Here is a 14207-nt window from a genome sequence, read left to right as displayed (position 1 = left end):
ATAGAAATACAGGCTGTACCTGATTTACAAATATCAAACTTAAAAATAATCCTTTTGTGTGAGGATAACCCTGTCATAAATCTCTGAATCAAATTTAAATTTACTCTGTATTCCAACACCACTTTCTAACACAAATTTCCTGGCTTTTGTTTTGTTTCGTTTAAAAACTTAATTTTCGGGGCGCCTGGGTGGCTCAGTTGGTTAGGCAACTGCCTTCAGCTCAGGTCATGATTCTGGAGTCCCGGGATCGAGTCCCACATCCGGCTCCCTGCTCAGCAGGGAGTCTGCTTCTCCCACTGACCTCTCTCCTCTCATGCTCTCTCTCATGCTCTCTCTCTCTCAAATAATTAAATAAAATCTTAAAAAAAAAAAAAAAAGACTTAATTTTCGTGAGAGCCAGCATGAGCACACACATGAGCAGGGGTGGGAAGGTGAGTGGGCGGGGTTGCGGAGGGAGAAGCAGGCTTCCAGCTGAGCAGGGAGCCCCGATGCAGGACTTGATGCCAAGACCCTGGAATCATGACCCTGAGCCCAAGGCAGATGCTTAACCAACCGCCTGCCACCCAGGCATCCTAACACAAAATTTTTTTTTTTTTTTAAGATTTTATTTATTTATTTGTCAGAAAGAGAGAGAGAGAAAGCACACAAGCAGGCAGAGAGGCAGGCAGAGGTGGAGAGCGAGGCAGGCTCCCTGCTGAGCAAGGAGCCCGATATGGGACTCGATCCCAGGACCCTAGGATCATGACCTGAGCCGAAGGCAGCGGCTTAACCCACTGAGCCACCCAGGCGTCCCCTAACACAAAATTTCTAATGTGCAAAGATTTATGCATTTATCCCAAAATACCTTAAACTTTCCAACAGCAGCCAATAAGTATAACTAAGTAATATATACAAAGCACATATTAATGAAGTATGATGTAAAAATACTTACTAATCCAGGGATGCCTTCAGGATGATAACCTCATTTTTCTTGTATATGCACATCTTTACCACAATTACTCAAAAAATATTTACAAAGTAGTGAGTTTAAAAATAAAACTGTTGGGATGCCTGGGTGGCTCAGTCAGTTAAGCTTCAGGCTTCCGCTCAGATCAAGATCCTGGGGTCCTGAGATGGAGCCATTCCCCACCCTTAAACCCCTCCCCCCAATTGGGGCTCCCTGCCTTACGCACAATCTGCTTCTCCCTCTCCCTCTGCTCCTCCCCTCCTCCCCGACCCTGCTAGTGCTTTCTCTCTCTCTCAAATAAAATAAAAAATCTTTTTGGGGCGCCTGGGTGGCTCAGTGGGTTAAAGCCTCTGCCTTTGGCTCAGGTCATGATCCCAGAGTCCTGGGATCGAGGCCCGCATCGGGCTCTCTGCTCGGCAGGGAGCTTGCTTCGTCCTCTCTGCCTGCCTCTCTGCCTACTTGTGATCTCTGTCTGTCAAATAAATAAATAAAATAAAATAAAAAAATCTTTTCAGAAATAAATAAAGAGGGATGCCTAGGTGGCTCAGTAGATTAAGAGGCTGCCTTTGGCTCAGGTCATGATCCCAGGGTCCTGGGATGGAGACCAATGTCTGGGCTCCATGCTCAACGTGAAGCCTGCTTCTCCCTCTGCCTGCAGCTTCCCCTGCTTGTGTTCTCTTTCTCTCTGACAAATAAATAAATAAAATCTTAAATAAATAAATAAAACTGCTGGTTTCTTAGCCTATGTTATTAACCGGGAAAACCAGTCACAAATTGAATAATTGAGTGTGTGATGCTACATTAAAGAAAGCTATACCAAAAGTTTCACCACAAGATTATGTAAATCACAAAGGCAGTAACTTGATGCTAGACCAGAAACTCTACCACCATGATCTGGGACAAATCACAAGCACTCTGGCCTTCAAGGATTCTATCTATGTAAAGAAATTGGAAAACAATAAAAAAATCAGGACACTAACTAAAACAAAGTCTTCTTACTTTTACAAACCTAACGTTCAGCACATTATAGATGGCTAATTGATTAGTTTGTTAAAATGAGCTGAATTAATTAAATGTTAACCACCTACAAACTACAGAAATATGTACCACTCCTAAATATTTATCCTCTATTTTCAAAGGTTTTCTCTGGCCATGAACCTGTATCTACTAGATCAGTTTTTACTGAACTATACCCTTGTTAGGCAAACACAAAATAACATTATTTTAAATCATCCAGACCATATGAAGTTCAGGTGAGTGTGCAATCAGTAATATTGTTCAACAACGAAAACTGATTAATATGTAAATTTCAAAACTGCAGGAGTGCCTGGCTGGCTCAGTCAGTGGTAAATGCAACTCTTGATCTTGGGGTTGTGAGTTCGAGCTCCATGTTGGGTGTAGAGATCACTTCAAAATAAAAAATGTTTAAAAAAGGGGCGCCTGGGTGGCTCAGTGGGTTAAGCCTCTGCCTTTGGTTCAGGTCATGATCTCAGGATCCTGCGATCGAGCCTCACATCCGGCTCTCTGCTCAGCAGGGAGCTTGCTTCCTCCTCTCTCTCTGCCTGCCTCTCTGCCTACTTGTGATCTCTCTCTCTGTGTCAAATAAATAAATAAAATCTTTAAAAAAAAAGTTCAAAAAAGAGAAAGAAATTTCAAAGTTGTAGCGAAATATATTTACCAAGATTTTTTTTACACAACTCAAATCTTGTAAGCTGTGAAAAAGCGCAAAAGTAAAACCTTTGCTAAAATTCAGTTTTAGGGGCGCCTGGGTGGCTCAGTGGGTTAAAGCCTCTGCCTTCAGCTCAGGTCATGATCTCAGGGTCCTGGGATCGAGCCCTGCATCCAGCTCTCTGCTCAGCAGGGAGCCTGCTTCCCTGCTCTCTCTGCCTATTTGTGATCTCTGTCTGTCAAATAAATAAATATAAATCTTTTAAAAAAATAAATAAAAAGAAAATAAAATGCAGTTTTAAAATGTAAGATCTAACAAATACAAAATTTAGACAGAAGACAGGTTAATAAACCAGAACATTATTCTCAACATTTTTTATTTTTTTTTATTTTTTTTTTAAAGATTTTATTTATTTATTTGACAGAAATCACAAGTAGGTGGAGAGGCAGGCAGAGAGAGAGGAGAAAGCAAGCTCCCCGCTGAGCAGAGAGCCCGACGCGGGGCTCGATCCCAGGACCCTGGGATCACGACCTGAGCCGAAGGCAGAGGCCCTAACCCACTGAGCCACCCAGGCGCCCCTATTCTCAACATTTTAAAGCTAATTTTTCTCACAAACAGATCATTAATGACGCCAAGTCTCCTTCACTCAAGTATACCTGACTTTAATTAGATATGCTTAAACTATGAATCCATCATAGAATGAACGATGGTGAAGGGTTACATACTTAACTAAGGATGCTTCACTCTTCAAAAGGAAGTCTCCAGTGCTTCCCTACATGCAGTGCTTTCTACATTGATTATTTGGCCCAAAATTTATTTTTAAATTCCACAGAAACACACCCAGTAGGAAATTAGGAACTCCACGCCTGGAACAGTAAGTATGTTATGACAGAAAGTAAAGAAGTCCAGGGGTGAAAGTACGTCCATGTAGTGTAGCACCTACCTATCAGACTTGCACAAGCCAAATTCTGATGACCAAAACTGGTGTAACCATGTAAGGGAAAATTATTAACATTTCATCAATGTGTCATAAATTGCTCCTTTGCATTTCTTTTTTTTTTTTTAAGATTTTATTTACTTATTTGACAGAGAGAGCGAGCACAAGCAGGGGGAGCTGCAAGCAGAGGGAGAGGGAGAAGCAGGCTCCCCACAGAGCAGCGGAAGCCTGATCTGAGACTCGATCCTAGGACCCCGGGATCATGACCAGAGCAGAAGGCAGTCGCTTAACCACGGGAGCCACCCAGAAGCCCTCCTTTGCATTTCTGAGTGAAACATCTTAGGTTCCCTCCTGAGACTCTGGCAATCACCACTGTATTCAGATTACCCTTTAACTTTCTCTGGCCCAATCTGGCACTGTTATTCTCAGTGTTGTTGTTGTCGTTTTAGTGCTGGTGGCGATTATTTTGACTCTTCAGTACAAAAAAAATAATGATTTTCATATTTGAATGTCCATATTTCAAAAAGGCATGCAGTGCAGATTATTTTAAGCAGGCTTCCATGGGACTCCTCTCTTAAGTCTGTACTTTTTTCCAATATTTTACCTTTTCAAGGCATTTTTGGGTTTACAGAAAACTGTGCAGTGAGTACAGAGTTCCTGTATATGCTCCTCCCCCTCCACCCAGTTTCCCCTATTTATATCTTGCATTACTGTGGTACATGTGTTATAAATGATAAACCAATCATGATACATTACAGCCCGTATTTTATAATAGGGTTCACTCTGTGTATGTACGTACCTATGGTTTTGACAAATGTATGGCAAGCATTACAGTAGTCACAGAATAGTTTCACTGCCCTAAAATTGCCCTGTGCTCCACCTATTCTTCCCCTCCCCCATCCTCCTAAACCGCTAACAACCACACTTCTCCTTCTCTATAGTTTTTGCCTTTTCCAAAAATCCCAGGACCCCAAGATCATGACCTGAGCTGGAAGGCAGAAGCTTAACCCACTGAGCCACCCATGCACACCACTCATTCTTTTTTAACTTCAAATGTGCACCAAACTAATCACACATGTTCTCAAACTCTCCCTCCCAAGTTAACTCCGTTGCTATTATGAGTCACTCTAGCATCTAACACTTTGGAGCTCCCAGAATTTAAAGGGAAAAAAAAAGGGGGGGGATATAGATATGTGATAGAGTAGGTATAACCAGTAATCGATGTTTATCAAGCATTTAATGACACATGCTAGGTAACAAAAATTATTACCATAATCCTCATTTTATTGATAAGAAAACTGAAACAACTTGCCCAAAGTCACAATAAAAGGTAGTTAATGACAGGATGACAAGTCCCGGATCTGTATTTGGGTAATCTCTTTCTGAAATGAGTTCAACATGGCAGAAAGGCATCAAGGAAAAGAACCTGGCTGCAATAGGGGGTTCACAATAGAAGTAATGAAAATTAAAACTGGACTGGGAGGGTGAGACTAGAGAATGGAAAGCCTCCAATGGCTGAAAAGAAAGGCATTTGGATTTTATGACATGTCCATAAAATACAAGACTGATGTCCATAAAGCTGCCCTCCCAGCTTATTTTGCTGTACTGTTCTGTAGACAATGGAGATCTCAAACTTATTTCATGTGCTCACCCACCTCTCATTTTAACTATTCCACTTGAGTTTCCTTTAGCCTGTTGGTATGTATGATTACACGAACTGATTTTCAAATGTTGAGTCAGCTTTGCACACGTGGAATAAACCCAACTTAGTCACAGTATGTAATTCTTCTTAAAAAGTTGCATACAGATACTGATTCCAGTTAAGTTTTAACATGTTAAAAACTCAAAAATATAATGCCTCCTTTTATTTATTTAAAGTATGCTCCATGCCCCATGTGGGACTTTAACTCACAACCATGAGATCAAGAGTTGTACGCTCTACCGACTAAGCCAGGCAGGTGCCGAATAATGCCTTTTGTTTATTTTTAAAGATTTATTTGAAAGAGAGACAGAGAGAGAATATACACATGCATGTGGGATTGGGGGGAAGTCAGAGGGAAAGGGAAAGAATCTTAAGCAGACTCCCCACAGAGCATGTCTCAGTGCTCAATCCTAAAATCCTGGGACAATGACCTGAGCCAAAATTAAGAGTCAGATGCTTAACCAACTGAGCTGCCCAAGGTTAAGGTCAGGGATACATCTTAATTAAACCTGGACTGGGAGGGTGAGACTAAAGAATGGAAAGCCTCCACCAGTTTTTTAGCTGAGCATTAAAAGCAGCAGCCATGCACAACAGGGAAGTACTCCAAGCAAGCCAGAACAGTCAGCAGGCCAAGCAAGTGAGCAACACAGATGGGATGAGGTTGAAGAGGAAGACTGCGCTTGTGAGTGGGCTAGATCATGAAAGACTGTGACAATAAATGGTCTGGATTTTATTTTCAGTACAGATTTTATTCCAGCTACAGAACTCTATCAGAACCCTACTGAAGGTTTCTGAGCAGGGGATGTGGCATGATCTATTTCTGTTTTAGAAAGATTAGTCTAGGGGCGCCTGGGTGGCTCAGTGGGTTAAAGCCTCTGCCTTCGGCTCGGGTCATGATCCCAGGGTCCTGGGATCAAGCCCCGCATCGGGCTCTCTGCTCAGCAGGGAGCCTGCTTCCTCCTCTCTCTCTGCCTGTCTCTCTACCTACTTGTGATCTCTATCTGTCAAATGAATAAAAAAAAAAAAAATCTAAAAAAAGAAAGATTAGTCTAGCTGGGGGGTGAAGAATAAATTAGAAGGTAGCAAGAATTGAGAGAGAGATACCATTTAGAAAACTATTGCAGGGGACACCTGGGTGGCTCAGTTGGTTAAGCAGCTGCCTTCGGCTCGGGTCATGATCCCGGCGTCCTGGGATCGAGTCCCACATCGGGCTCCTTGCTCTGCAGGGAGCCTGCTTCTCCCTCTGCCTCTGCCTGCCATTCTATCTGCCTGTGCTCGCTCTCCCTCTCTCTCTGATAAATAAATAAAATCTTTAAAAAAAAAAAAAAGAAAGAAAGAAAACTATTGCAGTAGTCCAAGTAAAAGGGAAGTTTATACCAGAGTGGGTGTGGAAATGGGAAAGAAACACCTATCACCAAAGCCCCGCGCCCATTTAACTGCAAATTCCAAGGAACAAGTCTCACCAAAGCAATTTGTTCATTCTCACTTCCTTAAATATGATGAAGGAAATTTCACGTAAAAGTGCCTTAGAGGCTTACTTAATCCTCTTATACATCCTACCCCATTATGTACCATTTTCATGAAACTTGACAAGCACAATCTTAAGAGACAAAAACAGAAGGCTCCATAGCACTGCAGAAACACAGGAGCTCTGAGCTTTAAGAGCACGAGCCTGAGTCCTATAGACCAGCCTGACTTCAGGCTGTGCCATTTTATAAGATGGGTGGAGGAGTTACTGCAACTCTAAGCCTGTAAAATCCGGGCGTTAACAGTATTTACCTCACGAGGCTATCACAAAGATTAACTGAGATACTGCAGTGTTTCCAAAAATATCACCCTTCTGCTAGGCAAGATGGTTTTAGGTAGTATTTAAACAAAAATTTTTCATTTCAGTCGTTTTATCTATTTTAATCAATATTTAAAAGTAACTATCACATCAAGCTCTTTATTTTACTAATATTTTTGCTTAAGATAAAATTAAGTTATAATAACATCAGTTTAAACCTAAAACCAATGTTAAGAAGAACGTTAAATACAAATAACAGTGTCAGTAGTACTTAGATTGGACAAAAAAATCTGAAGGCAGTACATAATTGCCCGAAGGTTGAGCAACACTGAGAAAGTATACATAGAGGACCCTGCAAAGTCAGCATAATAAATATTAACTGCACACTTCCTAGAGCACCCTCTTTTAAAAGTGTATTAGCAGAAAATACAACACTTATTTTTAAAGACCTAGTCAAATCTAAACTATGCTTATTTAACAACTATGTGACTCTGGTAAAAGTATCTGGTCTTTCTAAGCATTAGTTACTTCCTCTGAAGAAAAATACCTACCTTGTAAAGATCATATAAGGAAAAAATATATAAAATTCCTAACAAACAGGGCTCAATAATAGCTTTTATTATAGAACGCACTCAGTAAGTGTCTGCTGAATGATCTTTTAAGAAAATATTTTGTAAAGCTGTCTCAATGACCTTTCTCATGCAACGATTTCACAGGACCTCGATTCTCCAAAAAGTCTTGTCCAGTTAATCTGTCCCCCAAACACACCAAAAATTTTAGACTAGAAAAGCCACTTACAACTCTTCCACACTTAAAAGTCTCCTGGCTTGAAACACCAATTCCTTTCCACCTATCCAGACATCCCCTACCCCTCAAGGTCCTCCAGTCCAAAAATGTCTCCTTTGTCTCAGCTATGACAGGAAGTGACGAACAGTTATACAGGTTGGGACCTATGATGTGACATGAACAAGACACTCTTTAGGCTCTATAAAGTGAGACTGGGATAGACAAGATTTACTCTAAAGATTCCTTCCAGAGTTTACATTCTCAGATCTTATGTGCTTAGTTATCTGTGATAGTCTTTAATTTCTAAATCTATAATGTATCATAACACCTTTTTAAAAAATGTCTTTATGTCCATAAGCAATCCCTTCAACACCTAAAGGACAATATTACTCAAAACACTTCAAAACTGGGCATCAGTGTCTATAGTTAAATCCCCAACTGGAGATCCCAGATAAATTACTTCACTCTTCTAAGCTTGTTCCCTGATTTGTAATATGAACCCATAGAAGATGAAATACATGTGTGATGTATTCATACAAACAACTTGAAAATGGAAAAGATCTAATCCGAAGGTACTACTATTTATCCTCATCTCCAAATCCATTCTGCCAACATGCTGACCAATCTCCTGTTCACTCCCTCTCAAGAAGAAAAGGAAGTGGTTTGTTTTTATTTTTATTTTTTTAGTTCTGCACCATCTAGCTGAAGTCCTATTAGCCCTTATCTGTGGTATCAATGTTGCTCCTACTGGTCTTTCCATCCCCAGCCTCTATCTCTCCTCAGTCTATATAAACTTTGTCAAGACCTGTACCCCTCAAAACCCTCCAATGGCTTCCAACCATCAAATAACCAACTTCTAATCAACCTTAATAGCTATAAGGAATCAACTGGTCTTGGTAATATCAACTTCCATGACACCTAACCCCACGTAGCCACACAGGATGGAATATGGTCTCCAAGTCCCTCTATGCTCTCCTCCCCTAGAGCACTCTGACTACTTATTACCATGTGTCCTCTTAAACGCAACTGAGCCCCTACCACAAACAAATGTGACTGTTCTTTTCTCTGAAAAACCACAGTATTACGCTCCTCTTTTATGGACGACATATAGGAGTGGGACATGTGCCTATCATAGCCCTCTGTAACTGATAAATTTATACACACAGAAACCAAAGGCTGAATCATAACCCAGACAGTTTCTTAATATTTGCTGAGAAGATCTTTTTCTCATTAAGAAATAAACAAGGGAAAGTTTTCTTTCCTTCCAACCTTAGAAGTCACATCATGCTGTCATAGGGCAATATGTGCTCTTCACCCTTAAGCCAATCATCAATCTAGATCCACTTCCAAACAGATTTAATTCAAAGCTTATCTTTCTTCTGAAGCACGGAAGTCTGCAAACTCTCACAACAAAGTATAAGCAGCTTCTGATTCAGAAGTATGAGAAAAATAGAAAGAGTCTGGGGGAAAGCAATAGTATTTGCCCCTCAAACTTCCCACAGAAGATAAGGGAAGAGCTGGTTTTTAAGAAAAATTTGTTTAAAAAGAAGAAAAAAGTACTGAAATAGGAATGAGAAGCAAGACTAAAGAATACAGAAGTATATACCTTCTGGCGCTTCAAGTCTGAAAACAAATTAATAAAATTAATTATTAATAAATTAATAATTCTAGAATTTGACTCAATAATCCTCATCTGTCTTTCATAAGACATTCTTAGAAATCAAGATTGGCATGAATTTGTGGACGTTCATTGCACTACAGGCATGGATTAAACATCCCTTCAAATGTCTTTGCATGTCACAATATTCCTTCCTCAATGCCTAAGATTTTCAGTGATTTACTCAAAAAATATTTGATACCTATTATGTGCCACAAAGTCAGACACCAGGGGAGAGAAAAAGACAAAATCACTGCCTTCAAGGAACTTACAGCCAGGTCTGGAGGGCTGTTTGGTATAGATGTAATCATGCTGCTTGGTACACATATAATAATGCTTAATGATTCAGGATCTAAGGGAAACACAAAAGAGCAGAGGTCAAATGGGAGAAGCAATCAAGATTTAACAGAGAAAAGAACACCTGAGTAGGGGAAAGGGGCGACACATCCCAAGAGTAAACACCACATTCAAAGGCAAAGAGATGTGCAACATGGCCCCACAGAGCTCTGGACCAATAGTACCTTTACCATCTGGGGGCTTGTTAGGAATGCAGAATCTCAGTTCCCCTGTCTAGACCTACAAAATCAGAATCTCCATTTTCATGACATCCCCAAGGAATTTTTTTTTTTTTTTAAGATTTTATTTATTTATTTGACAGAGATCACAAGCAGGCAGAGAGGCAGGCAGAGAGAGAGGAGGAAGCAGGCTCCCCAAGAGAGCAGAGAGCCCGATGCGGGGCTCGATCCCAGGACTCTGAGATCATGACCTGAGCCGAAGGCAGCGGCTTAACCCACTGAGCCACCCAGGCGCCCCTCCCCAAGGAATTCTTATGCTCATTAAAAAGCCCTGGTGTAGAGGACTCAGAAGTAGTAGTTTGGTATAGCTAGAATACGGGACACCATGGAAAGGAACCCTAAGAAGTGAGGCTCCGAGGCGCCTGCATAGCTCAGGTCATGATTCCAGAGCCCTGGGCTCAATCCCCACATCGGCTCCCTGCTCAGCAGGAAGCCTGTTTCTCCCTCTCCCACATATACATATACATATGTATATGTATACACACATATACATATGTCGATGGCTGTCTCTGGGTGAGAGAATTAAGGGTATCTTTTTTTTGTTTCATTCGTTCATCTATTTATTTATTTAATATTTTATTTTTAAATAATCTCTGCGCCCAACATGAGGCTCAAACTTAAAATTCCAAGACCAAGAGCCTCACACTCCACCAACTGAGCCAGCAAGGCACCTAAGGGTGATTCTTAATTTATTACTATTCTCTCCGTATTTTGCAATTGCTCCCCAAGGAACATGAGTTTTATAATTTAAAAATATAAAACAGAGGCACCTGAGTGGCTCGGTCGGTTAAGCGTCCAACTCTTGATCTCAGTTCAGGTCGCGATCTCATGGTCATGAGTTCAAGCCCTATGTTGGGCACCACGCTGGGTGTGAAACGTACTTATTAAATAAATAATATAAAATAAAAATATACACTAAAAAATTAATAAAACAATGATGGCTTTTGCCAGTAGTGTGACTGCAGTAGGTACAAGAGTAAATATGAAGTGAGGAAATAAAGGAGACCGAAATAGGGACAGGGGAAGGGAAATTGGTAAGCATCCAGAGATGTGTCCAGAGTTCTAGGAAAGGGTTTGTTTTTTCAGGCCGGAAAGATCTGGGCATGCTTGCAGGCTGTGGGACAGGAGACTGTATAAAAGGACTGTTAAGAGTATATGAGAAAGAGGGAATACTCTTCTCATTGCTTGTTATGAGCCAAGCACACAGTGGTGAGCAAGATAACGTTCTGCTCTTAATGCAATTCACTTTTTCTACTGAGAAAACAAACAAAAAGCAGTTTAATATTAGACAAGTCAAACACAGCATGATAAAACTAAAATAGGGTAGTTTTTACATTGAGTGTGGAGATAAGCCTTCTCTGAAGAAACAGCATTTAAGCTGAATCCTGAATGACAAGAAACCATCTTTGCAAAGGAGCGAGAATGGCCTTGTTATCTCTACTTTACAAATCATGAAACTGAGGATCAAAGAACTTAGGTAAGATTATGTAGCAAGTAAATGGAATCCAGGTCTGATGAACACCCAGACCAATATCCCTTCTACGAGATTCTGTTCTACTGTTTTCCTCAAACACAACAGGAACGATGAGAGATAACATCCACCCTCCTCTGGCCTCACAGGGATAGTTAAGGACTAAAAAATAAGAGTAACTGACACAACTTTCTCCAAATAAAGCCTCTGAAAGAAGAGAAATGCTTTCTGAGAATGCAGAGGCATGGCTCCTGAAGGTTAACTGTTCAGGCCTAAAAACAAAATCCAGGAAGGCTGGTAAGTTACAAGTAGGCTACATTCCAAAGATCTATAACTGCGTTGTTAAGAAGTCATAAAATGTTTCCTCCATATAATTTTATGCAGAGAGTAGGTTTCCAGGCTGCTCCACAAAGATCCATGTAATCATAGTTATTACTATTATTATAACTAATAAAGCACTTACTAGGTACCAGGCCTTATGCTAGGCATTTTTTATAGATAATCTCATGCAGTACTACCAACGCTATTACCACTCCATCTAACTAAGGAAACTGAGGCCTAGAAATGTTAACTTGTCCAACGGCAAATCCTTAGCTCTTAGTCCTAAATTGTCTCCCAGAGTACCTTTATTATTAACAGTATTTCAAAATCAGTTTTTCTCCAATTCTAAAACCTCAGTGCCCATCTCCCTTTCTCAGATGGTCAGAATACTTACTATTCTAATACTTTTTCACCAGACTTCCTTATCTCCTCTCCAGGTCTATGCCAGACTTATCTCCTGATAAACCTCAATCCATGAAGCATTTATTCATACGCTTGACACTACTGGCATCCTTTTATCGCCACAAAGTGCCTGCACATGTTCGCTTACTCACTCACTGACACTTAACATAGCCCTACTGTGACAATTCCCAACCCATACCGCACCCCTGTAAATATCGAGAAAAACTCCACTCCAGAAAATGCAGGCAAAAGCCCAAGCTGATCACAATTAAACGTCCCTATCTAAACTATCCCTTGTTCACCCCAAATTCCCAACCTATCCCTCCCACCCCCCAAATTTAAACTTATCGAAATCTAAGTTCTAGCTGGTTAGTGATTACCGATAACGTTCGCACGTGGTACAGCATCCAAGCCCGTGAATCCTAAGAAGAGTAACACCCGATCCCAGCAGCAGCCTTCAAAGCCCCCCGCTCCCCACGCCCCCTTAACAGGTCGCCGGTAGCCCGAGGACAGGAAAACGCAGTCCCAAGCGAGAGCTAAATCCATGCCGGAAGCAAACCCTGCACACTGCCGTGACCTTCTCAAGTCGACTGACCCTGTCACCCGAAACCCCCGCTGGGAAGCGGGATCCAAGACCCCGGGACGTTTGGCCTTAGGGCGTGGAAGAAGGCTCGGAGAAAGGCAGGCCCGGCCCCCCGCCAGCATCACGACCCCGGGGGACGCCCGCTCTGCAGACAGGCAAAAGGTAGCGCGTGGGCACTCACCCTGCAAGGGGCCCGCCGCGGCCGGAGGGCAGACAAGGGACGGCGTGCGGCCGGCTCAGGCAGCCTGCGAGGAGGCGCAGGGAGAGCGGGAGGCGCGGGGCTGCCCCGGCTCGGAGGAGCCAGCGAGCTGGTCTCAGCAGGGCTGCCATGGCTCGGCCGTCCCCACCGCAGGATGCACGCTGGGCGAGAAGGACAGGGGGAGCACGTGACCGCGGGGTCGCCCGGCGCGGGAGAGACCAAAGGCCGAACGCTCCAGACGTAGGGGGAGCCACGCGTTGTTTTAAGCTTAAAAGATCGACAAATGGATTTCTCTAAGGATATATGAGTCCCGTGTGATACGTTAGTAAAAATATATCGTGCCTGATTATCTGAGTGGCTCCTCTTTTCATTTTCTAACCTTTCTCTCAGCATGTTCAGTACCTACACCCCTACACTTTCCAGTTGGTAGAGTCAGCAGAGGTCGACTCCTCCCAGGTTAGCGCAGGGGCTTGCGGGGGGCCAACTAGCAAGGACACCCGGGAACTCTCGAGAAGAGCCGACTATGAAGGTCCCAGCGTGTGGGACAATTCGCGGGCGTGCGCGGTTTTTGTTGCTGGCTCAGCGCCGAAGTTTCCGCGCGGATGGCAACGTCGTGATCGGAAAGCTCTGAGAAGTGTGGGACTGAAAAACGTTGAGGACCTTTGCACTGTGCCAAAGTTAAATAGGATGTGATTTGTGTTCCTGTGGGGCTTGAACATAGTGTAAAAGAATACGTGCGTCCAAGCCTAAATCAGTAAGCAGCGTCTCGCCTTATGACATAGGTGGGTGCTAACCAGGGTCGTCTAGTTTTAAAGCTGAAACTGAATTCATTATCTTCCCCAACTCCCACCCCGCTTCTTCGTTCAGTAAACGCACCAGTATCCGAGGTAAGATAACGATAAGAATAAGAGTCTGGAGCCAAATCTGGGAGAAAACCGGAAGCCCTTGCCTTCACAGGGTTTACAGTCTGGAAGGGTTCCCTGTGCACACGTGGGAAGCTGGGAACCGGCTTCCACTCCCTTTTCACCCAGTTGTATCCTACCCATTGCCAGGTGAACACTCAGAAGTTTTCCCTGGAAGCCCTCCACGGTAATTCCCCGTATGGCTGTTTATCCACTCCATATCCAGCTCCCTGACAGCAGGACTGTGACCTTTTCTTGTAGCTGAAGCACC

The 14207-nt window shown here is 42.5% G+C and overlaps 1 protein-coding gene across 2 annotated transcripts in view; it reads right to left on the bottom strand.

The window, feature by feature from the left end:
* Positions 1–13166, bottom strand: part of LOC111155893 (leucine rich pentatricopeptide repeat containing) — a 109534-nt gene extending 96368 nt beyond the window's left edge. For both annotated transcript variants that reach the window (XM_022516349.1, XM_022516350.1), the window contains exon 1: positions 13017–13166. In XM_022516349.1, coding sequence (XP_022372057.1) covers positions 13017–13165 — 149 coding nt within the window. In that variant the 5' untranslated portion in view covers position 13166. The remainder of the gene's footprint in view (positions 1–13016) is intronic.
* Positions 13167–14207: the final 1041 nt, after the last annotated feature.

The sequence above is a fragment of the Enhydra lutris genome, unplaced genomic scaffold (genome assembly GCF_002288905.1).
Source record: "Enhydra lutris kenyoni isolate GAN:26980312 unplaced genomic scaffold, ASM228890v2 scaffoldscaffold44, whole genome shotgun sequence".
Taxonomy (NCBI): domain Eukaryota; kingdom Metazoa; phylum Chordata; class Mammalia; order Carnivora; family Mustelidae; genus Enhydra; species Enhydra lutris.
The sequence above is the reverse complement of the archived record's forward strand: the minus strand, read 5'-3'. Positions and strand labels throughout refer to the sequence as shown.